We start from the raw sequence: 25,110 nt of genomic DNA, 5'->3' as shown, positions 1-25,110 counted from the left end.
GATGCAATCAGATGTTTTGGTGTTTTTAAGTTTCCCACTAAATTGATCTTATACCCCTCTAACCGGTTGACAGGTTTTGGTAACTACAGGTGTGATGGGAATAGGGAAAAATAAAGTATGGATAAAAATGGGTCCAGGCATCGGGAAGCTATGGTTTCTCAAGTAGCTGCTTTAGAAAGCCTAAATGTCCATTCACTTAATCATGTCTCAATTTCTAAAGTAGCATTTTGATTCATCGCTCTTGTTAGGTGTGCTGATAGGATCATCCCTTCAAAACCACAGACCCAAGGGCCAGGTTTTGGGCAGGGAGGCTCTTGCCTACCAGACCTGTGGAGACATCCCCCCGCCCCCTCCACTGCCTTGCCGGGTACGGTGTGTAGCAACATCAGACCAGACATCAGGACAGTAAATCCCAGGGCTTGCTTAAGGGGTAGTATGGTGATAACTCAGTTGGTTTACACTTCTAATAGAAGCCCATGTAATCTAAAATAAAACTGCCTATATCAAGTCAAATTATTGAAGCCATGATGTTCAGTGTCCGATAATGAGAGTTCATTACCCAGTAATGTCCTTTTGGTGACAAGGTGGTAAGACATGTCCAGTGGGACTTTAATCAGAGGCCAGCAACCTTCTGCGTGGTTGACTCCCATCAAATACCAGAACCTTCCCGTGGTTCTTGAATTCTGAATTCTTTGTGCTAAGCACCCTGCATGATATACTACTTTCCCCAACACACACAGACACAGTGGTTATCCACCATTTATGCAATTATCTAGTTTCAAATCACATTCTGCCTTTTGTGCTCCCACTTTATCTGGGGGCAGAAGTGTGTCGGTCCTGTTCTCAGCAAGGCTGTTCCGACATGTCCTTGAGTTGAACTGCTTTGGAGTTTGTGTGAAGCTGGACACGCTAGTGGGAGGATTTGGGCTGAGAAGTGTGCGTTTGCTTCTACTGCTGCTTGTTCTTTGTTAACTGAGAGACCTTGAGCCGCTCCACTGACCTCCTGGTCACTCCGTGCCACTACTGTCGTGGGAGCGCTCAGCTGTGAAGGATGCGTGCCTCACGCTGGTGAGGGTCAGTCTCCCCTTGAGAGTGTTACCTTCAGCTTTAAAGACAAATCCAGCAGAGAGCAGTCCATTTTTTCTTGGCCAGGGTTGGGATGTCTGCCTCAGACCAGGGGAGAGTCTTCTTGGATGAGCTGAGGACAAGGTGGGGTGTCCCACAAAGAATAGGCTTCAGTGACTGTCACACATCCACTCGGTGTCCTCTGTAGGGAAGAAGGGGGGGAGGGTCAAGGACAGTTGGAGCCCCTCTCAGGCTGAAAAGACCAGAAGGCAGCTTTGGCCACTTGAGGGGCCAAGGGCCTCAGCTCTGCAAAACCACAAAGGTCTTGGGTGCTTCAGGGTCAGCGCTGGTACAGCCAAAGGATGCCAGCCTTGTGCAGGTCCTTCCACAGGGTGGCTTCCAGGGACAGATCATGGTTCACGTAGAATATCAGTGGCTTCTTTATTCGTTCGAAATAGTGGTCAGAAAATTTCTGGTAGTTGCTTGTGATGAATCCATAGGCACTAACCTGGACAAGGACAGTCGTTGAGTTAGCATTTATTGCGCTTCCCCTATGTGTAAAGTGACGTGAATTTAGAAAGCCATGTCCCCCCCTTCCCAGCTGCCTTGTGTTGTGTGAAGGTGAGGATAAACAGTTCCCGCCCACACTTTAATGCCCCGAACTGTGCTCTTTCTGCATTTTCTCACTCAGCCTTACAACAATCTTAGGTAGATATTGTCCCCATTTTACAAATGGGGAACAGGCTCAGAAAGGTAACCAAACATGTGTCCCCCGTCACAAGCTAGTAAGTAGCTGGGCTGGAATTTGAACTCAGGTCTGTGACACCAAAGCTGTGATCATCACTGTGCTCAAGACAGAGGCGGAAAGCCCCTTACCTCCTACTCTAACGGTGACTGCAGGCAAGAGCCTCCTGTTTAAAACTGGGAAAAGGTGACCAGAGTCCAGTGGTGCTTGGCCTCAGTTCTTGTGTTGGCTTCAGTGTGGGTCACTGCCTTTTCTTGAAAACTGCTTCTCAGCCTCTGTCTCCGCGCACGTCACGTGGGCACCACCCCATCGAGAATGTCTCATACAGTGATTTCAGAGATTCCTTGTGTGGAAGGCTGCCTAGAATGTCCTCACAAAAAGATGTCTCTGCCCACTTTTGTTGAGAAGATTTTGCTTTCACAAGAGCAGTTGGATAAAATGTGTCTTAAATACCATATGGAGCAGCTGCCCTGGGGCAGAGGGGGTGTAAGAAGCCAGCCCAGGGGCAGGTGGCTGTGATTGGGAAGGCAAGGCTGGCACAGGGGACTGTCCTATAAGGGACCCTGAAGAGCACTTCTTCCATCCCGTTCCCGAGACCAAGATCACTCCTGCAGCTGGGGCATCCTTACCTCACAGGATAGGGGCCCAGAGTCCCAGATCTGGGCTAGCAGGCCTCATGTAGAGGATATCATGGAGCGAATTAGGTTCCGTTCACACCTACTCTGCTGCTGTGGGCTCCTGAGAGAGAAGACCTCTTACCTGGTCACAGGTATGCAGTGCTGTCAGCAACATGAGGGCTCCAGTGCTAGGCATGTATAGGTCTCTGAATTTTGTGTTAATCCACTTGGATTTCAGAAACCTGGAATCAAAAAGAGCCATCAAGACTCAAGACTTTTGGTCTTGCACACTAGCTTGATGGTTGTGCCATTACACCAGTTCGGTTGGAAAACTGCAGAAATTTCCGGCCCTTCTACCCCAACCCATCCCCTATTTGGGAAAAGACCAAATGAACTATATGCAAAAATCCTTGGTTGAAATAACACCTTAGGTAACGGGGTGAGAAAGAGGAACAGGTCTTCCCAAAGGACTGCAGGTGAGAGCCTTCCCCTTTCTCCCACTCTTTAGAAGCCTGAATCCAGTCTAACTCACCTTTTCTCTCGGCAACACCCTCCTGCGCCACAGTGTCTAGGGCATAGGTGGCCTAGTTATTTAGGCGGAGACCTAAGCTTCTACCTCCAGACTGGCCAAGCAGGAGCCACGTATGAGGACAGAGCACACAGGTCCTGTGACTGGAGGCACTGGCGAGGTGATGCACGTGTGTGCACACGTACATACATTCAGAGGCACCCACAACAGTCCAAAAGTGAGGCCACAGTATGGTGACCACAGGGCTTGACCTCAGCCCTGGATTCTCATCTAGGCTTTGCCAGGCAAATTGCCTAGCCTCTCAGCCTGGTCTTCCTCTGTTGAGTGGTCTTCAGTTTGCCTCCCAGACCCACCTGCCACCCCTGGCCTGCTCTGTGTCTTAGGACGCCAGCCTCTGGGCTGTAGTAGGGTTTCTCAGCTGCAGCACTACTGTTACTTAGGCCAGATAGTTGCTTGTTGCAGGGGCTGTCTTGTGCATCGTAGGATGATCAGCAGCCGCCCTGGCTTCTGCCCACTCGTGGCACTCACGCTCTCCTAGCGACAACCAAAAATGTCTCCAGACCAGGACAGTTGACCTGCCTCCTGCTGAGAACCACTGGTAGGAGGGGGGGGTGGGGCTTGGGATCTGCAGGCAGGTGTTCCCCAGGCTCCTCCCCATGGTCTCCCGTGTCTGAGCTGTGTTCAGGCCTGAAAGTGATGACAGCTCGGCTTCTGCCGGTCCCAATACAGCCCCACATCTGTGGTCCCCCCATGCCCGGCCTAAGCCTTTCTGAACATCCCTAGTAAGGAAACCTGATGAGTTCCCTCTCCATTTCCCATCTACCTTGACTGATAGAACACCACCTCCATCAAGGTATAATATTCAAATAAAGTAGTAAGTGAAGCAGTATAAGTGCTTGGGGTGTCCTCGTACATGGCCCCCCTGTGGGTTTCATCCTTGGGGGGATAAAGCCGGTGCTGCCGGTGGGTGTGGAGCCGGGGGCGGGGGGGGGGGGGAGGAGCAGTTCTTCCCAGCACCACCCCTACCCCCACCTACCTCTCTGTCAGGTAGCTGATGAAGTCTGGATGGAGTAGCTTGAATTTGCTGGCGGAGGCTTCTGGTCCAAAATAGGTCTGAGGCCTAGGACCCACGATAGAAGTGGACAGAGCGGCCGGTGCCGTCGTACGGCCCGTTGGGGAGTGAGGAGAGGGGAAAGGCGCCGGGACGGTGTCGGTGTGTGGACCGGTAGGAGCGGGGCTGGGCATAGTAGCGGGAGAAGGGGGTGTAGAAGGTGGCGGGCAGCACCGTGGGGACCACGTGCGGCTTCCCGCTCACCAGGACCTCCAAGGGCGGGGTGTACGTGAGAGAGGAGGGGGGTGTGAACAGAGCGGGAGGAGTCGGGTAGGAGCAGTTGACCGGGTGGTGGGGAGGGGGTGGGAGGAGAGGGAAGTAGAGAGACGCAGGGGGCGCGCGCTCTCGGTTCTGGGAGGGGCAGGGGAAGGAGCAGGGGAAGCACTGGTTTTGGGGGAGTGGTGAGGTAGGAGGCTGGAAGAAGGGGGGCTCCTTCAGGAAGCGGGGCACATAGGGGGCGATGTAGAGCGGGATGCCCCGAATGGGCCCGATGTAGGAAGCCGAGGGTGCAGGGCTGTGGGACGGGGACTGGGCGCCGGGCACAGGGGGGGTTTGGGAAGAGTTTCGAGAGAGAGATTTTAAGCCAGATTGGGAGGGAGATTTGGAGGTGGGTGGAGTGATGTTTTGGGCAGACCCTCGAGGCTGGACATGAGGGCTAGGGGTCAGGGAGGAAGCCCGGGAAGAGGGCTGTGAGGCATTTGGGGTGGCAGGGTGAGAGGGGGGACGGGAGGAAGACCCCCGGGTGGGGGACGCGGAAGGGGCTGAGCCACCGGCGCTGGCGTAGGGCTGCTGGTTGGTGTGGTTGGATCGGGACTGGGTAGGGGACTGGGTAGGGGACGGATTAGGGGTAGGGGAGGGGGAGCTCATTGGTGCTGGGGAGGCTTATGTCCGCCCGATGTCTTTGAGCCAGCCCCCCAAGAGCCAGTCCCGCCCCGGGTCACAAAGCCCACCCTCATGACCAGGTGCAGCATTGTGAGCTCTTGCAAGGGATTGTTAGGTAATCACGAGGTGGGTGGGGCACAGGGCAGGGCTGGTGGAGCCAGCCTGGCCTCTGAGGGCTTAACCCCCAAGGAGGCCTCAGAAGCTGCTCTTTCACGGTGGGTGAGATGTCCTGGGGCCACCGAGATAGGAGGCGGGTCTTTGTCCCGGGGGTGGCGCAGATTTCTAAGAACCTGACTCGGGGACAAGAAATTGTCTCAGCACCACAGGGAGAAGGTTTAGATGAGGCCAGGACATGGTTCAAAAGAGCTGGGCACAGGCCTGCTGCCCAGGAAGGTGGGGGAGAAAAGACAGAGGGCCCTTTGTTCCCACTTCGCCGGACACTGGACCCACGTCGCCTGCTCTCCCATTTCATGGGCAGTCTTGGGAGGGTGCCCGCCAGGAGGAATGGAATGGATACTGGCCCCCACTCTTGGTTTCCAGACACAGTGTGCTCAAACAGGACAGCAGAGCCAGCTGTGGACAGGTCCTGCGGCGGCCACTGGCTGGGTGGCTGGGTTGTTTGTGGGGACAGCAGCCTGAAGCTGAGGGGCCAGGCCTGCCTGCTCAGAAAGGAGCCCCTTGAACCTACAGCCTGCCTTGTCAGGAGGGTCCCTGGGGACCAGCAGCGTTACCTAGGCTTTCCTGGGGGTAGGAAAAAAGAGCTTAATCTTCTAATGCTCTGTTGAATTCTTGGGGATTTTCTTGCCACCTTCACCCACCTTTCCCATCCGACAGTGGACCCTGGGAGCATTACCATGCCCTGCCCCCTGCTTGGCTGCTCACCTGTCCCCTTTATCGGGGCCCTCAGGGACAGGCACACCTAGAATGGCCGATCTCAGCATCACGTAGTCGCGGATGTCTGAGGGGATGAAAATATAGCGCAGGTCCTGTCGGAGTGACAGAGAAACAGTTGCAGTGGGAACGAGACCACGCCAAGATCCTGCTCAGAGTGGACGGCTCTGCACCCAGTCTGTGCCCTGACGGGAGCATTTCCCTTTTATGCCTGTAATTCCCACTTTCAGGTACCCTGCTGGTTTCAGTACTCAAATCCTTTGATACTCTTCCCTTCAAGAAGTGATGCTTAATTGCCATCCCCTTGAGTGTGGGCTGGACTTAGTGACTAATGAACAAAATTTTCCTAATGCGTAGAAAAAAGTGGAAGTAAGGAAGGGTATGTGACTTTGGAAAGTGGGTCATACGAGGCACTGGCGCTCCCTTGCTCTCTGGGACCGCTCACTCGGGGGGGAGCAAGGGCTGTGAGGGAGCTCCGGCTGGAGGCAGGCCTGAGGACTGCAGCCCCTGCCAATCCTGCCTGGGAGACCCTGAGCCAAGACCACTCCGCTGAGCTGCTCCTGAATTCCTGACCCATGAAAACTGTGAGATGATCAGTGCTTGTTGTTTAAAGCTACTAGGTTTGGGGGTAGTTTGTCATGCAGTTATAGATAATGCCTACAGGTTCTGTGGCTACACCAGAAATGGAGCTGTCCCATTTTGTTCTGTCACGAGCTGAAAGAGGCCTCGGCGCACAGACACTGTGGCTAGGACACCCCTGAATTCCCTGGTCAGAGGAGGAAGCGTCTAGAAACTCAAACCAGTCCTGTTGAGCATCCCAGAACCCTTATCCTGGGACCTCCCCGCAGCATGTGGTAACCAGCCCACTCTAGAAGGGAAGCACTGTGTTACAGCAACTAGCTGTGGTTGAAAGAACCTGGAAGCGGCAGACAGACTCAGATTCCAGTTCTCCTGCTCCAAAGCTGGGGCTCTGGGCATGTTTTCCTCAACTGCTCTGAACCTCAGCTTCCTGCACGGTCTGCTGTGAGCCCTCAGGAGGGCACACATCATTCTTCCAGTGGGCAGCGTGAGAAATGGAAACAACCCTAGCACTGCGGTCAGAGGGGCCTGGATTTTGATGATTCTGGCTGGGTGGTGGCCTTGGACACACTGCCCTCTGGAAAGGGGCTGCTGTGATGCCTGTATCCGGCGCTGGGAAGGGGGGAGGCACTCAGTAAATACCCTCCCACTGTGTGTAGCGTGAGCTCTGGGTGGGGGGGAGTCTGGATTTGAATCCAGCCCCACCGCTGCTTTACTGACTGAAGGGGCCCTGAGCCTTAGTCTCCTCACCAGTAAGAGAGGGCTGGCATGGCCTCTGTAAGTGCCTGGCACTCCATAAGCTTTCAGTCAATATTACCCATTCATGTTCCACCCCAGAGTTGTCCTGAGCCACCTGAAACCACAGGGCACCCCTGCCTAGATCCGCCCCTTCAGTGGCTGCATTGCGGGGACCCAAGACCCTGGCACAGCCTCTCTATGCCCTGGGCTGGGGCTTGGGAACCCTGTGGCCCACCCCTCAGATGCGGGTTGGGAAACAGTGGCACCGACTGTCAGTGACAACGGTGTGCCCATCAGCGGCCTCACCTGTCCCTGCGGCACAGAGGTGAAGCCCAGGTTTGAGTAGGAGATGAGGGAGTTCTTCATTGTGTTTACAGTGAAACCGTAGAAGGAGGTCTTGGTGCCCACGTCATTCTCAAAGCCTTTGATCACAGCACCATTGAGTCTGGTCCAAACAGAGGCCCATCAGCCTGCTTGTGGCTACACGATGCTGCGTGTTTACTTCCATCCCCAGGGGGCCTCGCCTGTCCCTGTTCCATCCCCAGGGTTCTGTCACTCCCTCTGCCCACAGCAGCCCCAGTGCCCGGTCACTAGCCCTATCCCCACAACTCGGGACCTGAAGGGATGCCCTGTGAAGTGGACAAAGCTGACCCTGGCAGCTCCTTCCTCCTGGGTCCCCTTAGCCGACCACACCCTCACTCATCTTCAGGGCCTGTTTCTGTAATGCCTTTGTCCGTGCCTGTCTGCCCATTACAAGTGCTGAGCTGCCTGAGGCCACTGCTGCCTTGGCCCCTGCCCTCACCTGTGATGCTCCCCCGGGGGCTGGCTGGGGACCAGCTCCTCTCCTGCTTCCTCCCTGGCCCCTGCCCCACATACCTGAACACGTAGTCATGGGCATCGATGTTCTGACCCTGGCGGGAACCATTCAGGATGCCTCCGTTACCCACCACGGCACACCGGATGCAGCCCGGAAGCAGCTCCCTGGAGACGGTAAACAGCCTGGTGCTCTCAGAGCCATTCAGGAGGCTCAGGGTGGAGGCGATGGCTGTGGGTGTGGGACAGGGTGGGGCACCACGAGGGGTCACATGGGTCATTGGGGCCTTCCCAAGACTTCCTGGCTCCCCACCGGCCCGAGGCCTGACACCAGCCCCTCTCCAGAGGCACAGAGGGTGGAGGACAATGAAATGCCAGTGGGAAGAGGGTGGTGGGGCAGGGGATTTGGCTGTGCCCTCAATCATCTCAAGCACTCAGATACCAGTCCTCCCAGGACCGTGTGTATTCCCAAAGAAAATAATCAGAGGCGTGGTGGGGTGGGGGGCATATTTAACGTGGAGGGGGCTCTGGGCGGTTTCCCACAGCAGCAACCATCCGCAGGCTGTTTGAGACCCCACAGCCGCTGTCCTCGGCCACCTTTGGACACTGGCATCTTTCAAACCAGGGAAGCCCCAGGATGGTGAGAGCCGCTTGCAAGGGCAGCAAGGGCCGTCTCCTGGACCTTGTGGTGCTTGTAGAGATGGGGTGGGGGGGAGGAGTGAAAGCTTATAGAGTGCCAGCCCAGTGCATAGAGAGGCTGTGCCAGGGAAGTCAGGAGTCGCACAGCAGGGTGTCGAGCCCTGAGGCCCGCCTGGGAGGAAGAGGCAGGGGGTCCACATCCTGGTGCTGTGAGGGAGGAGAGGCCCATTCTGCACCAAGGCCAAAAGCAGGAGCAATGGACTAGTTGAGGCCAGAGGGCTGCAGGTTACCTTGGCTGGAGAGCCCCTGCCAGCCATAGGGGGCTTTGTGCCGGCTCAGGCTGTCCCAGAGCTCCTGGGTGAAGAGGTTCCCTGACAGCAGCACTGGAATGGAGAGATCAAACAGATCCCGGAAGTGAGGGTGCCGTCGAATGGCGAGAGAAAGTGAGTGTCGACAGGGCAGGTTCTGTGGGTGAGAAGAGAAGAGGGCTGTTTCTGGGGGTCGGGGTGGGTAGGAGCCACCAGAGGGCTGGGCGGAAGTGCTGCCCTTCTCCCTCCAGACTTGGGCAACCCCCAGATCTGCAGGCCCAGGTGGCCTGTAGTGCAGCAGCCCAGTGGGGGCGAGAGAGCTTTCTGGATTTACCCTGCCCAGCCCTTCTCCTGGACTCCACATCTCTCAGGCCTGATGGCTCTGGCCTCCTACAACTTCACCTCACACTTGGGGGGAACTTTGAGGCATTTTCCCACAAATGGGTAAGACCTGCCCGCCCTGTGGTGGAGGAGGTCCAGCCTGGGCTTAGGAATCCGTCAGCCTGGATCCAAATCCCAGCTCTGGCAGTCCTTGCCGTAGGATTCACGTGGAACGGGCTGCTGGGAAGATTTATGACATGTTTCTGCCAGTCGGTGCCTATACTGAATTGAAGAGTGTCCCCTCCCCCAATTCATGTCTACCCAGAACCTCAGAATGTGACCTTATTTGGAAATAGGGTCTTTGCAGATGTCATTGGTCAGATGAGGTCATACTGTATTAAGGTGGGCCCTAAATTCAATGAGTGGTATCCTCTTAAGAAGGCATGTGCTGATGGGGGCAGAGATTGAGTGATGCAGTTACAAGCCAAGAAACACCTGGAGCCTCCAGACGCTGTAAGAGGCCAGGAGGGATTCTTCCCTAGAGCCTTCAGAGGGAGGCTGGCCCTGCTGACACCTTGATTTCAGACATCTGCCCTCTAGAACTGTGAGAGAATCCATTTCTCTTGTTTTAAGCCACCCAGTTTGTGGTAGTTTGTTCGAGCTGCCATAGAAAGTCCTCCAGGGCCTCTGCACACAGCGACCTTGAAGGAGGGCAGTGTACCAAAAAGGCCTTAGCTCCATCTGCCTGCAGCCCCCATGTCAGAATCCTGAACAGTCTGGGCTTGGGTGGAGCTGTTCTTCCCACTGAAGGGGGCTCTTTGTTAAGCTGTTGGTTTGATCAAAGGACAATGCAGGAAAGAGCTGTACAGTCATTTCTGCTATAATGTGACATATGAGTGCTTAAAAACCATTATGCAAAATTGTGCAACCAAAACCACAGGACTTTTGGGAAAAGGGATTAGCAGCGCAACACTCAAAAACTTGATCAGTGATGCATAAAATAAGGAAGAACGTAGGTAAGATAGAAGCAGTTTTACACACATTCACTGGTTAAGAAATATGTAAGTACTACTAAAACTATTGCACTTGACCTTGGAAAAGACTTGACATTTGCTTGGGGATGTGGGTGTCGGAAGGGTGGCAGCTTGGGAGTTTTCGTGAAGTGGTGGAAAGCTGGTTATAACATATGCGATGAAGCAGATGGCTATCTGAAGTGTGCGTGTGTGTGCCTTTTGTGTATTCCTACATGGCTCCCTTTGGTTGAGTGTGGTTTTCTGCATTTACCAGTGTTCTTGCTGACAAAATCACTGATAAACACATATGAAATTTGGATTATGCTCATATTGTTTACTAATATAGCAATCTTTATGGAACAAATTCATGTTTTCAAAGCAAGCATTAAGCCGAACTGACAGCACTAATTTCACTACTGTTCGGTTTATCATAGGGATGTTTTCCAGGACCTTCTTTATGAGGCTCCAAGAGAAAAATCTTCAGGTCTCTGTATCTGGAAAGGCTGCACTTTCCTTGGGCAACTGGCTTGCTTTTTATCTCATGGACAGGGTGGCAAACTTTCCTTCTTTGCTCTGGCCACTAGGAAGCTAAGAGCCGGATATACAGCCCATCTCTTACACCCGGTGGCATACTTTTCATGCACTTACCTGACGCTGTCTACTTTTCCTCCCTTTATTTTTCCTTTACCTGCTTCTTCATTTTATTCTTATTATTAGTATTATTTTTTGCCATGTCATATGTGTCCGAAAGCCACCTCAAATCCTTTTTTTAAACGAGGTGGGGAAATATGTCAATTAGCACCAAGCAGCTCAAGGTGAAAAGGACTTTAGGAAAAGTAAAGGTGACCTGACCAAGCACTTATAAGACCCTTGAGGCCTCTCTTCAGCCCGCTGGCCAAGTGTCCACCAGGCCTCTGTTCTCAGGAAGGGGTCCCCATCACCTGCCCAGGGCTGCTTACTCTGTCTCTGACCGCTCAGCAGTCACTAAGTCTTGCGTGGGGTGAAATCTTGCTCCCTGAGGCTTCAGTTAACAATTTCCAGTCTCTCGGGCATTAAAAACAACTCTTAAACCCGAATCAAGCCAGAATTACCCAGTCATCACCCCTCCCAACCGCAGCACGCAGAGGGGGAGAGGCCGTACTGCTCAGTGGTTCAGAGCCAGGCTCTGGGGTCGAATGAGAGGCTCGAACCCCTGTACCACCTCTTCTCCATGAGTGACCTTAACCTTTCTGTGCCTCATTTTACTCATCTGTAAAACTGCCTCACAGGCTTGCAATGAGGCTTAAGTGAGAGAACTCACGTAAAATGCTTGAGACGGCCTTTCAGGCCACAGTCAACGTGATCTGTTACAGAGCAGGGCCCGGAAGTTCTCAAACATATTCCCAGGGCTTGGTGTTTACTTCATGGTGAGCAGTTTAAATGTGACTTTTACAGTCAAAAGACATTTTGAGGAGTAGAATGTAAAAGTCACAGGACTTTTTTTTTTTTTTTTTTAGTTGTTAAGCAGTTTAAATTTTATTGACCTCCTGGTTTTTTAAAAAAAGTTAAATTTAAGGTCACACCTCTAAGTTCGATGCATTATATACAGATCGTGCAGAGTATGACTATGAAGAGATACAAATTAGTCCACGCCAAAAAAGATTTACTAGGGTACAGAATCATTTTCATAAATACATATAAAATTCTTGTGAGGATAGAAGAGGACTGACTCTTCAGGTTTTCTGAGACACTTTTCAAAGTGACTCAAGGCACAAAATGTGCACTATTGAGTCACAGGACTTTTAAAGATAAATCAAGACTTCCCAGAACTTTTCAGCTGGCTACACCCCAAGGAGTAAACATGGAGTCACCCTTCTCTGCTGTTGGGGTGCAGGGAACCCCAGTGGTCAGGTCTGAGGAGCCCTGACTGGCTGGCCGCTCAGTTCTGTGCTTCCTTTGGGGGAATGGTGGGGGGGTGGGTTCCAGAGTGCTCCCGCCCAGCAGGCTCATGAGAATGTTCTCATTCGTGCTTTTCTTACCCCTTTTCCCTGAGTGCTAACTTGAGAATGTGAGAAACCGCCACAGGGTAGCTGGCCCCAGTACCTTTCTCGTCCTAGAATTCGATGCCTTGGGTCCAAAGAAAGCTCGAGACGATGTGATGTTCCTGGGGGAGAAGGCAGAAGTAAAGCAGGGGTCTCACCTGGCCCTGGAACCTGCTGTCTAGCTCTGTTAGCTCTGGGGGCTGACAGTCCATCAGGGTCTGATTGTTTCTTCTGTGCTCTGATTCTTGCCCATCTCTCTCTCTTTGGGCACACAAAATACTGTCCTATTATTATGTTCTACCCAGAAACCAAGAAATAAAGAAGCCCCTTGGCAAGCGGCTGAAATGTGGAGTGTATAGGAACAGTGAGGTGGTGGTTAAGAGATGAAAATATAAAATAGGAAAGATTGCCAGCCCCCGGGATTGTGACCATCTGAGGGGTCTCCCTGCCAAAAGGCCCCAGAAACAGGTGTTAGATCCCAGGTGCCTTGGGCACCCTTCACCTGGTGAAGGGCATGGGTCTGAAGCCTGACTCCGTGGATTTGTATCCCAGGATCTCTGGAAGCTACTGAACTTCTCGGAACCTCAGTCTGTGTGTCTGTTCAGCTGGGATAATCATATAGGTGTAAAGATAATCACATTGAGACAGGCTGGGACCTGGGGGCCTTTGCTGCAGTGCTTGCACGTGGACAAACGACCCCTTGAGCCACAGAATGCAAAGAAACTATAAGGGACTAAAAACAGCTGGGTGCATGTGCAATTGGGGCAAATTATGAACAACAAGATACAAAAAGACCAAAAACTCAGCAAAAGCAGGGTGTCCAGCAAAAGCAGGATACTGCACATGTACCCTGCACAGGGTACCACCAAGGGGGTGGGCAGACCACCTAAGCCACCCCTCTGGCCCAACCCCTGGACCCATTCCTACTGTCACCCAGTATAAGGAACCAACTCGCCCTCCCCCGCAACCCAGGGAGCAAGCAAGGGAACCTGTTGCTTGTTTTCGCTTCCCCCTACTGCAGCAGGGGCCCCAATAAAGCCTTGCCTGAATTGTTGGGAGGTGCAAACACAGAATCTATGTTATCTTACATAAAAAGTGTCCTCTAAATATTAGCTATTGTTACCTAAAGGGCAAAGGGAAAGGACCTTGTGACAGCCTCTATGACACTGTCCCTTGTGGAAGGGGCTAAGTTACTGGCCCACCCCACCTCCCGGGTGCTAGGTGGTCCCTGAACCAGGGCACAGGACAAACACAAAGGAAGGAATAGGAGCCCCTATCCATTCAAGAGGGTGGTCAGGCTGCTCCCAGACTCCTACCCCCTCCCCTATAGCCACCAGGGCGCAGGTGGGGAGGATTTTTGGATCAGCGGTTTTTGTTTTTGTTTTTAAAATATTTTAACTTATGTATTTATTTGGCTGTGCTGGGTCTTAGTTGCGGCATGCGAACTCTTAGTTGCAGCATGTGGGATCTAGTTCCCTGACCAGGGATCGAACCCAGGCCCCCTGCATTGGGAGCGCAGAGTCTTAGCCACTGGACCACCAGGGAAGTCCCGGATCAGCGGTTTTGAGGGAAACAGAGGCCTCTTGCTTCTAGGTGCCAAGACAGCTTGAGCCACAAGGGAGCCTGTGACCTGCCTGCCTTCAGGTTTGTGAAAGACCGTGGAGGAGCAGGCCAGGAAAAGCAGGGCGATCCCTTCCCCCACCTGTCTCTTTTGCCCCAGACGGGCCACCCACATAATCCTGTAGTTCCTCTTTGAGGAACTGGGACTGTGGTGCTCAGCCTAGGTGGCCTTCGAGAATCCTAGGGAGCTTGTGAAGGGCACCGGTGCCCCATCCCTGAACTCTGACCTGATTGTTCTGGGCCTCAGGTGATCTAACTCCCCCTCCCCCACTCACCCCTCCCTCCCTGGTGATTCTAACACGCAGCCAGGCTTGGAACCTGATGGAGGAACTGCTGAATTGGTGGAATAGAGACAGAAGGGACAGAGTTGTGGGGTGGGGATGGGGAGCCCCTCAATTCAGTTTTGCTGCTCTGAATTGCCCCAGCCTCAGGGAGGCCTGCTCCTCTCTCCAGAGCACCCCTTATGCTCACAGACTTCCCCCAGCCCCTCCCACTCTGGAATCCATGGGCATTTCCCCACCAGCCTGGGAGCTGGGAAGGAGTGGGGAAGGGGCCAGCCCAGCTCACCCACACCCCTATGGAAAGTTTAACCAGCCCGAGGAGAAAGGAGGTTGATGTTGTGCAGTTTTTCATAAAACTAAATTTACTCAACTTAGATCATATTCTTAGGAATTCTTCGCTCTAAAATAGCCTTTTCTTTTACAAAATAATGTTGACAGTAGATGGTAACTGGCAGGTTACTGGCGTCCTGTAGCTATCCTCACCCCCTCCTCCAGAAAAAAACAAGTCTAGAAATCCCAAGCCCACGAACTACTGATTCAGATTCTTCTGTGAGTAAATTCCTTGAACCGATTCCACTCTCCAACCTGCAAGGAGAGCCCTGTCTCGGGTGTGGTAGGCCTGGTCCCAGGGCCTTGCTTCCCTGGACTCTCCACTGTAGCCAGCCAGGTAGGTCCGTTTTTGGTCCCCAGTTGGGGAGGTCGCACAGCCTGCAGTCCCCACCCAGACTTCCACCCCACCTGCCACCCTGCTTATCCACCTCTTACCGAGACTGAGTCTGGACCTGGCCCCTGGGGTTTAGTTACAGCACAGACATCACCAAAACAACAAGGATACGGACAGGTTCTTGGGTTGTACTAGATTTTTAAAAGATGAAGCTTTGTTGAGGTGTAATGGATGTTCAGCAAACCTCATATTTAGAGTGGTATTACTTTCAAAAGATGTTCAAATGTGTTTCAAAACATCCTTACATAAAACTGACAAGGATCCCCTTTCTTAATACCCTCAATATTCTCAGTCCTTCTGCTTATGCAATTTCTCACTCCAGGGAGATGAAGTAACTTCAGGTTTTGCCTGCTAGAGCACCTTTTGTTCTAAAGGGACTGGACTCGTAGTCAGTGGCAAGGGTGTTTCATATTGTTTTGCAGCTTTGGGTGCCCTCTGACATTGTTTCCTGAGAGCACACACTAATTTTGATTTCATTCCCTTATCCCTGGAGCAAGGTTTAGTAAGGACTGTGCCGGTGGGAAAGCGCTGGGAAGGGAAAGCCAGGCCCCGGAGGCCTCAGAAATCCAGACTCTGGGCACAGCTCGGCCCACCTTCCAGAAGTAAAGCTAAATCCTTTTGAGCCTTCTTCAGTAACTGGAACCATCACCTACCAAAGGCAGGCTCTCAGATTTCTCCTCCTGGGGCACAAATGAAAGAAAGGTGCCCGGGGTCGGCGAAAGGGAGTGGAGCGCAGGAGGAGGCTCAGGGAGGGGAACTTGGATGGAGCTCAGGATGGGCCCCTGTTCGCCGATCGCGCCCGATTGCGCCCAGACGGTGCTTATCAAAATAAGAAACGGAGCAGAGAGCCGGGAGTTAAGGGAGCCGGGCGTGGGGAGGGCGGGGACCACAGCTAGAGGGAGAGGCGACCCGCCGCAGCCTGGCTGAGGAGCCCGGCCAAGTCTGAACCGGGAGACTTGGATCCCTGCCCCCAAGGAGAGCCTGAAAAAAACGTGACGTTAGCGAGGGACAATGGGTGGCAAAAACGGGACTGTTTTTAAAAGATTCAGGTGTCCTAGCCAAATCTGGACAATAGAAAGGGTTTCTACTCAGGGCCGGAGGGAAGTAAGCATAAGGCTGTCGGGAGCGGATCGCCGGTGCGCAAGGGGCGAAGCTCCTCTCGGACCCCGGCAGAGGCTGTGGGGCCCCGGCAGCACGAGTTTAACACCGGGGTGGAGGCTCTGGGGACAAAGGGCAGCAGCCCGAGTGCCCGCGGCAAGCCACTCCGGAGGGCGGCCCAGCCGTGAGCTGGGCGCCCTGCGCGTCCCCTGCGCCCGCCGGACAGGTCCCGCGTGGCAGCCCATACCTGGCTCCGGTCAGGGGCCCCAGGTACGACTCCACCGCCGAGGAGTACAGGGCGACGAGGATCCCCGAGCAGACAACCGCGAACAGGAGCAGCAGCCAGAAGAGCGGGCTGCGCGAGAGCCCCATGCAGCCCCGGCCCGCGGGCGTCCCGTCGGCCGCAGTCCCGGGCGGAGGGGAGAGGCCCGGGTGTGCCGGGCCGGACTCCCGGAGTCGGCTGCCCGGCCCCGCCGCTCACCCTTCTGCCCGCGCCGCCGCCGCACCCTCGGGGTCTGCGCGACGGGTCCCAGAGGGGAGAATGAAGCGCCGGCGCCGGGAACTGCCCTCGCCCCGCCGGCGCCCAGCCCGGGGACACCGCGAGCCGCGGTTGGTCAGGGCGCTTCCCGGTACCTTCAAGGGCGGGTGCGCGCGGTCCGGGGGCTGCGGGACGCGGGGAGACGCCGCCACCTGCCGCGTGGGCTGCGCACTGCGCCCTCGGGGGCCTCGGCTCGCGGCTTCCCGACGCCCGAGGCCCATGGGAGGGGCGGCGAGGATGGAGGAGCAAACCCTGACAGCTCAGACCCTGGGTGGAGCTGGAGGCGGTGAGGTAGGGGGCCTGCCGGGATGGGACGGGTTGGGGAGCTGAGGCTGTTCATCCCCCTCATTTGGTGACTGGCCGGGGCCCTCAATTGCACTGCGTTCCTGTTACAAACCGAGGCCAACCTGGAGATCTCAGCAGTCCAGAGACACCTGAAGGGTGTAGCAGGGGATCCGGTGTCAGCAGGAAGGGCTGGGGAAGCTCGGGCACTCATGCTCTGGAAGCAGAGCCCTTCCAGGGAGTGAACAGTAGGTGACATAGTGTATTCTCCAGTGGGCCACGTCCTGGCCTCAGAAACCTGTGAAATACCCCAGACACCCCCCCGCCCCCCGCCCCAACTATCAGAACCTGCAATGACAGGGACCTTGTCCCTTTCCACTGGCTTTCTGCTCTCCCCTGTTCTTCATGTATGGGAGCAGGTCTGGGTGCAGCAACAGGTATCTGTCCAATTGCAGAGCTTCCCGGAAAGCTTCCTGGAACCTCTGCTCGTGGGCAGGAATGGGTCCTTCAGGCTCAGTTCTCACAATTCAAAAAAATGCTGCACCTTGCCACCCTGCTGATGGACACTACTTAGAATTGATGGTTTCAAGTCTTTTCCTTTAATCTTTATGGTTTTCAATCGCCAAAATCCCTGTGCATGTTACTTATCCCTTGATCAGCACCTTCTCCCATTTCTTCAGTGGTTGATAAAACATCAGACATCTCTCTAAGCCCCCCAATTGCAAACCTATCCCTCTCTCTCGTGACAGCCTCACCTCCTTCATGAAGAAGGGGAATCACTATTGCATACATACGAACGAGTCACCTACATACAAACAAGTTCTGTTCGGAGAGTGTGTTCTAAGTCCAGTTTGTTTTGTAAGTCTAACAAAGTTAGCCTAGGTACCCAACTAACACAATTGGCTATATAGTACTGTACTGTAATAGGTTTATAATACTTTTCACACAAATAATACATAAAAAACAAACAAAAAATAAAACATTTTTAATCTTACAGTACAGTACCTTGTAAAGTACAGTAGTACCAGCTACATCACCGCTGCTTTTACACTTGCTTCTGGACATCCTGGGTTTGAAATAAAGATACTGTACTACTGTACTCTATACAGCACTGTACAGTAAAGTACACAAAAGCACAACCACTTGTAGAGGATGCACGCACGTGACAATGTACGCCAGACACATTAACTTACGTGATTGGACATGCAAACGCATGTTCGCATCTTTGAAAGTTTGCAACTTGACGGTTTGTATGTAATGTCTTCAACTTTCCATCTTCAAACCTACAAACTTGGCCCCCACCACAGTCCAGCTTCCACCTGCCTGGACTCCAGCCTCAAGTTGGCGAGGGCTCTCCTCCCGTGTGGTGTTGACCCTCCAACCATCTGTGTTAAGGATTTGGATCCACCTCCAGTGCCTAAAAAGCAATACCCCGCTCAGACCAGAGTCTCCTATCCACCATGTGGGGTTCTCCTTCCTGTCTGCAGCTTGCAGTCTCTCCACCCCTCCTCTGTCTCCCAACAGATCAGCCCTCTCCCTGAAGCTTTCTTTCCTATCCAGCCGGGACCCGGGGAGTCATAACCTAAAAGCTACTCTCTCATCGTAACCCAGATTCTCTTGTCTTCCTGGCTTTCCGCCCAGCAGAACTCCAACCTGGATTCACACTCTGATCTGCCTGTGCAGTGTCCCCTCCCCCATGCTGCCCACTCCCCGGCCTGGCTGAGAGCTGCTAGCCAGTGTCTTATTCCAGAGTAGAATGGTACACATTGTGCGTCAGCGGGGCTCCCCACACCAGCCATTTCCTTGTCCTTGTCCAACTTCCATCTTGCTCAGCAGTGATTCCAGAGCGTCACCTCCTTCCTCAAGCCTCCTCTTCTCCCTGCCGTACCTCTGAGAGGGGAGCTTCAACTTCCCATGCCCTCAACTACAAAGTCACCTCTGGCCAGAACTGTGAAGGGTCTGAGCTTTACCCTATGTTCAGGCTAACAGGTCAGCCTGCTACAGTTTTATGGATGCTGGCAGAAGACACGAGACTCCAGGGTCAGAGACAAAGGACATGATTACTCATGACACAGCAAGCAACATAGACTTCATGAGAAGTCTTGCCCCTCAGACCCCACAAGGGTGAGGCCGAGGGACCTAGGAGGGGCCACACAACGGGTTTGCTGCACACTCAATGGGTTTGCAGCACAGCTGAGGAACCCTGAATGAGGAAAACCAGAATCTTCTACAGTGGGCTGCAAGCAAACCTGCCCTTGCCCTAGAGGGAGGCATTACAAATTATGCTGGAAGTAAGAAAATCTGCCCTCTACTCCAGGTGGGGGCATTATCTTTATCTTCCAAGACCGTTTGCTATACACCAACATTCTTGGAAAGATAGTCTGGGACAATAGGCAGTTAGTGCCTCTGCTATCATGTGCAGAATATGCCCTACCCATTGAGGCCTCCCAACCAACGTATTCATACCCATGCATCTTCACCTGCATCCCTGCAGGCTCTCCTCCAGGGAAAGCCGGCCTCCCTGCTGTGTGCTCCCACCTCTTCTGGTCTTGCTTTTTTTTTTTTTTTTTAATTTTTTATTTATTATTTATTTATTATTTTTATTTTTGGCTGTGTTGGGTCTTCGTTTCTGTGTGAGGGCTTTCTCCAGTTGCGGCGAGTGGGGGCCACTCTTCATCGCGGTGCGCGGGCCTCTCACTATCGCGGCCTCTCTTGTTGCGGAGCAGAGGCTCCAGACACTCAGGCTCAGTAGTTGTGGCTCACGGGCCCAGCTGCTCCGCGGCATGTGGGATCCTCCCAGACCAGGGCTCGAACCCGCGTCCCCTGCATTGGCAGGCAGACTCCCAACCACTGCGCCACCAGGGAAGCCCCCTGGTCTTGCTTTTGCAGCCATCTCCTCCCTATCTACAGGGTCCTTATCCTGGCCTTTGAACATGCCCCCAAATATCTCATCCTGAAAAGCAAAGCAAAGCAAAACAAAGTCAGGCAAAACCTCTGTTGAGCTGACACTCTTCCTAGCTACCCTTTCCTTTTCATCCTTGTTCTTGGTGGGAAGTCCATGTTGTCACCATTTCTTTCTTTCTTTTTTTTTTTTTTTTTTTTAATTTTATTTATTTATTTATTTATGGCTGTGTTGGGTCTTCGTTTCTGTGTGAGGGCTTTCTCTAGTTGCGGCAAGTGGGGACCACTCTTCATCGCGGTGCGTGGGCCTCTCACTATCGTGGCCTCTCCCGTTGCGGAGCACAGGCTCCAGACGCGCAGGCTCAGCAATTGTGGCTCACGGGCTTAGTCGCTCCGCGGCATGTGGGATCTTCCCAGACCAGGGCTCGAACCCGCGTCCCCTGCATTGGCAGGCAGATTCTCAACCACTGCGCCACCAGGGAAGCCCACCATTTCTTTCTGAATCTGGTTTCTTTACCTACTTCACCACTGAAACTGTCCCCAGTGAGGCTACCAGGGCCTTCATCATTCCCAGTGGGACAATGGAGCAGACATTTTCCAGTTCTAGTCTTGCTGTGTCTACCTCTGACTCTGAATTTGAAAAAAAAAAAAAAAAGTGTCCGCCTCAGGGCTACTTTTAGGTCTTTGTTAAATCCAACATCCAACCACTCCCACGAGGTGGTTCCTGCTGCCTGCCTTTTTCCAATGTGAGTTATGCTTTCTTGTGTGGACCTGAAACAAGCAGACGGACAGATATTACTCCAGCAAAAATGGTTTTATTTGACCTACTGTATAGCACAGGGAACTGTACTCAATATCTTGCAGTAACCGATAATGGAAAAGAATCTGAAAAAGAATGTATATATAGATATCAATATATACAATATATAACTGAATCACTTTGCTGTACACCTGAACCTACCACAACATTGTAAATCAACTACACTTAAATTAAAAAAAAAAAAATTGGAATCAGCAGAGAATTGGAACTCAGGGTCTGCAACTATGGACCATGTGCAAGTCCCCCAGGGCAAGGGAAGGAGATGGCTTTTATAGAGGGGAAAAGGGAGTTGGGAGGGCTACTCCATGGCTTTTCATTGGCTGAGTCCTTGCCAGGAAGGAAGAGGAGGCTTTCTTCTTCCTGTTGGGTTCTGCAGCCCTCGCAGGGCATGAGAGCTACCCTCTTCCATCTCCCGGCTCTATTTAATTGAAGTTTCTGTTTATTAATTTTTTACGCCTGCTTCTTTGCTTGTCTTGTATATTTTTGTTGGAAACTGGACATTTTAGATAATATATTGTAGCAACTCTGGGTACTAGTCCCCACCCCCACCTCCTGGCCCCAGGCTTATTGTTACTTGCTTGTTTGTTCAGTGACTGGCTGGCTTATTTTAGTGACGCCTCCCTCCTCACTCCCCTGAAGTGTTAAAGCTCTGTTGCTGCTCCACAGGAGTGTGCAGTTCAGGGTCTGTCCACAGTCACCCTGGGACTGCACTGAGGGGCTAGACTCTCTTCCCCTCTTTCCCTGACCACACCCAGCTGTCAAGATCCATTAATTGACAGCTATTGATCTATCGCTTACAAAAATGCCCTGGGACATAAATTGGTCTACAGGCTCAGGCTCCTTTGAAGGAGTAGCTCCTGAGGTTAGTGTCTGCTGTTTCCCTCCCTGGTTCTCTCCTGCAAGCTAGCTGGCTTACACTTTAGCTGGTATCTTCATGGAATCTACCAATCTCCTCCCAGTTGCCTTTCACCACAACCTCCTTTTCTGAGAGCATCCTTAGGCTTGAACTTCTTCACTCTCTGTTGCAGATGAAGTCAGTTCCTTTGGGAAGAGATTAGACCTGTCTGTTTTATAGCCTGCTTCTATCCCTAGGCAAAATCTCTGAGCCTGGACTCCAGCTGGGGGTGGGGACAGTGATTGATGTGCTTCTCTCTGCGTGATACCCCTGTTTAGGAGTTGACCATGTGGCAGAAGAGAGGCGGTAGCCTCAAGTCTTCTCTGCTTGCCTCTCCTGGCATAGAACCACCACTTTATAGCCAGGGCAAGGATGACCAAGGTCCCAGTATCCTCAGTGACACAACGCCCGAGGTGGAGCCCCCGTGCCATGACTGGGGGCTGAGCAGAAGGGAGTCCCACCTCTGGGTCACACTTGCCCAGAACTTAGCCTCAGCAACAGGTAGCTGGGGCAGGATGAGAAATGCTGATGTATTGCTCCTCCCAGAAAGCAAGCCTCCTGACCAGGAACTGATGGGAGAGGGAGTCCTGTGCACTTGGCTGTACCAATCTGGAGTGGAGTTTTTGTCTCCACTGGGCTGGGAGTAGGGAGAGTGGGCGCAATTTTGACTCAAAGACTCTTATCAACTTTTAGTAGATTTCCTTCAATAGATGTTTCTTCATTTGCTGTATATCCTTAAGAACGTTTCCAGATACTTCAAATGATTATCTTTTTATACTTCTCACCAGTGTCACTGCATAGTGGGTCTATGGAATTCCTTCGGCTGTCATGCTGGAAGTTTATCCCCTGCAGTGGTTTTTAACTTAATGTTGGCTTTTCTGTTGATATGTTTTCTTACAATTCTATTGTTTGAGTCAGGAAAATTTGAATACAAACTGGATATCTGGTGAATCTAAGGAACTGTTAAATTTTTTAGGTGTGATAACATTATTTTAAAGAGTTCTTACCTCTTAGTAATACATACTGAAATACCTACAGATGAAACAATATGATGCATGGGATTTGCTTAAAATAATCAAGTGTGGGCTATAAGTGGGGAGGGGATGGGGACTACAGATGAAACAAGATTGGCTATGAGTTTATATTATGTTATGTTGTATTAGTACTTATAGTAATTATTATTAATATGAGCTGCCTGGTAGGAGTTCATAACACTATTCTTTCTACTCTTGTATATGTTTGAAATTTTCCATAATAAAAAGTTAATTTTTTCTTTTGTCTACATGTGAAATATACTTCGTTAGATATCTTAGAAATATGTCATCAAGTTGAATTAAAATCTTGAGCATATATACATATGTTTCACCTAAGATTAAGTTTTACAGAACCGAGAGATCAAACTTCAAGTACTCTTAAGTTCTGAAAGAATTTTTATAAACATCTTTGTAAAAAAATTTTTTTTTACTAAAATCAATTTATTTTGCAGTATCTGAAATGGTATGAATTTCAAGCAAGTTCCTAATCAAAATTTATCAGATGTTCTAATTATGCATCAGAAGCTAGTTTTGTCATTTCAATCAAAACCATTTTTAGATGATTAATTATTTTATGAAAAAAAGCCATGATGAAAATTGTTCCAGTTGTATTTCAAGAATTTATAAGAAGACAGATTTATGCACTGAATTGAAGCTGAGTAGAAACTGAGCTTACAAAAAGAAAATACAGCTGATGACAAAATTTTGAATATCAGCTGGGATGTTCTGGATCAGTCAGAATATGGATTAGCATTTGTGATTCAAACAATTAGTGCCTAATGCTTTTCAAGATGTAAAATGTTTCTTTTTTTTACATTCTTCTCTATAGACCTCTTAATGGGAAGTTTTTTTTTTTCAACCCCTTGAAAATGTCTTCTTGAAAAAATAAATGTTATTTTGTCAGAAATGAGAAACTAGTTTCGACAATAGATAATTTGCCTATTTGTATGACAATGCAGTTGATAAGATTTTGCACAATTATAATTGGTCTCGGTAACAATAGGAAGCAAAAATGTTAAAATTATGAAACTTAAAGTGATTTCATCATTAATCTCAATTGTGCTTCCATAATATTGTATTTATTATAATGAATTAACTATTCCAGAAATAAATCACAGTGATTTATTATTTTTCTGTCTATGATGCTTAACACTGTTCACCGTGATTTTTTTTTATTAGTTTGGAATCCAAATTGAATCCATATGCTATCTTTTTTTTAAATATATTTATTCATTTTTGGCTGCATTGGGTCTTCGTTGCTGCACGCGGGCTTTCTCTAGTTATGGCGAGCGAGGGCTACTCTTCGTAGAGGTGTGCGGGCTTCTCATTGAGGTGGCTTCTCTTTGTTGGGGAGCACGGGCTCTAGGCGTGCGGGCTTCAGTAGTTGTGGCACATGGGCTCAGTAGTGGCTTGCGGGCTCTAGAGCACAAGCTCAGTAGTTGTGGCACACGGGCTTAGTTGCTCCCTGGCATGTGGGATCTTCCCGGACCGGGGCTCGAACCTGTGTTCCCTGCATTGGCAGGAGGATTCTTAACCAATGCGCCACCAGGGAAGTCCCCATTTGCTGTCTTGATCCTAAATATTTTACAAATCTGTGCTCATCTCTCCACGTGGCCCATATCCACTTGGGTTACAATTATTTTCTAATTCACCGGCCTGCTTTCCATCTTGTTCTCCCAAATTTACCTTTCGCTCAGCTAGCTGCCAATGTGACTTATATAAGATGGAGATCTGATCATATCTCTTTTCTGCTTAAAAATTTTCAGGGGGTCTGTATCACTGATAGCAATTTTTCAAGTGTGAGAATACTTTTCTATATATAGGAAAGCCCTGCCCTCTAGTTTGAGAAACACTATGGTAGAAGTTAGTTAAAGTATGACATTTTAGGAAATTGGTAAGTAATCATCAGTACAAATGTGGACACTGAAACCATATGGCAATACTTGACTATAAGAGTCCACATGACCAGAAAGTCTTCTATTAAACTCTTAAAAGAGCATCATTAAAATAAAAACACTAAACATTCCTTATAGGATTCTGAATAAAGATGACAGACTGAACACATGCATTTATTTATATTCCCTCCTAAAACCCCACTAAGATGATAATAAAGGGATTTTTTAAAAGCGTAAACCCACAAGGTTGAGGAAGAGAGGATTAGAGACAACAGCAGCACAGTTCTGCAAATTGAAAGCAGAAGGATAAGGGGTAACTGATTTAGCAACTCCAGATAGCTGCATAACTGAACTTTTAGTGAGGAGCCAAGAACCAAACTATACTGTACTATAGAAACTTCAAAGGGGTTAGGAATTTTTGGCATTTTGTACCTCTGGGAATAGGATAAGGGGGTGAACTATAATAAGGATTGATAGAAATCTGTTTAAGGCAATTCCCTTCCACACACTCTTCACGTGACTTCCCCTCAACCTTGGCAAAAGAACAGAGGCTTGTTTTCCTCTAAAGAGTTAAATAGAGTCTTGGTCTGTAGGATACCAGGCACAGTTGAAGACGTGGTACATTAATGAAGCCAGGCATATTAAGGGAATGTATGAATACTTAATGCTTCCAGAGAGGAGGGCAAATAAGATAACTGGATGAAAAATAGGAGAAAAAAAAATAAGAAAAATTACAGGGTAAATGTAGGA

General features: G+C 50.9%; 1 protein-coding gene across 2 annotated transcripts; it reads right to left on the bottom strand.

The window, feature by feature from the left end:
* Positions 1 to 1,397: 1,397 nt before the first annotated feature.
* Positions 1,398 to 16,626, bottom strand: ST6GALNAC2 (ST6 N-acetylgalactosaminide alpha-2,6-sialyltransferase 2). 2 transcript variants are annotated; one of them, XM_057536579.1, is made up of 9 exons: positions 16,243 to 16,626; positions 12,334 to 12,394; positions 8,900 to 9,074; positions 8,034 to 8,202; positions 7,464 to 7,602; positions 5,832 to 5,935; positions 3,993 to 4,193; positions 2,570 to 2,669; positions 1,398 to 1,573 (listed from the first exon to the last, which is right to left on the bottom strand). In XM_057536579.1, exons 1-9 carry the CDS (start codon positions 16,365 to 16,367, stop codon positions 1,406 to 1,408), a joined length of 1,242 nt encoding a protein of 413 aa, XP_057392562.1. In that variant the 5' UTR covers positions 16,368 to 16,626; the 3' UTR covers positions 1,398 to 1,405. The 2 variants fall into 2 exon arrangements, with proteins under 2 accessions (XP_057392562.1, XP_007186031.2); XM_007185969.3 differs by having other exon boundaries at positions 3,993 to 4,076.
* Between the last annotated feature and the right edge of the window lie 8,484 nt (positions 16,627 to 25,110).

The sequence above is a fragment of the Balaenoptera acutorostrata genome, chromosome 20 (assembly GCF_949987535.1).
Source record: "Balaenoptera acutorostrata chromosome 20, mBalAcu1.1, whole genome shotgun sequence".
Classification (NCBI taxonomy): Eukaryota; Metazoa; Chordata; class Mammalia; order Artiodactyla; family Balaenopteridae; genus Balaenoptera; species Balaenoptera acutorostrata.
This window is presented reverse-complemented; position numbering and strand designations above follow the sequence as displayed.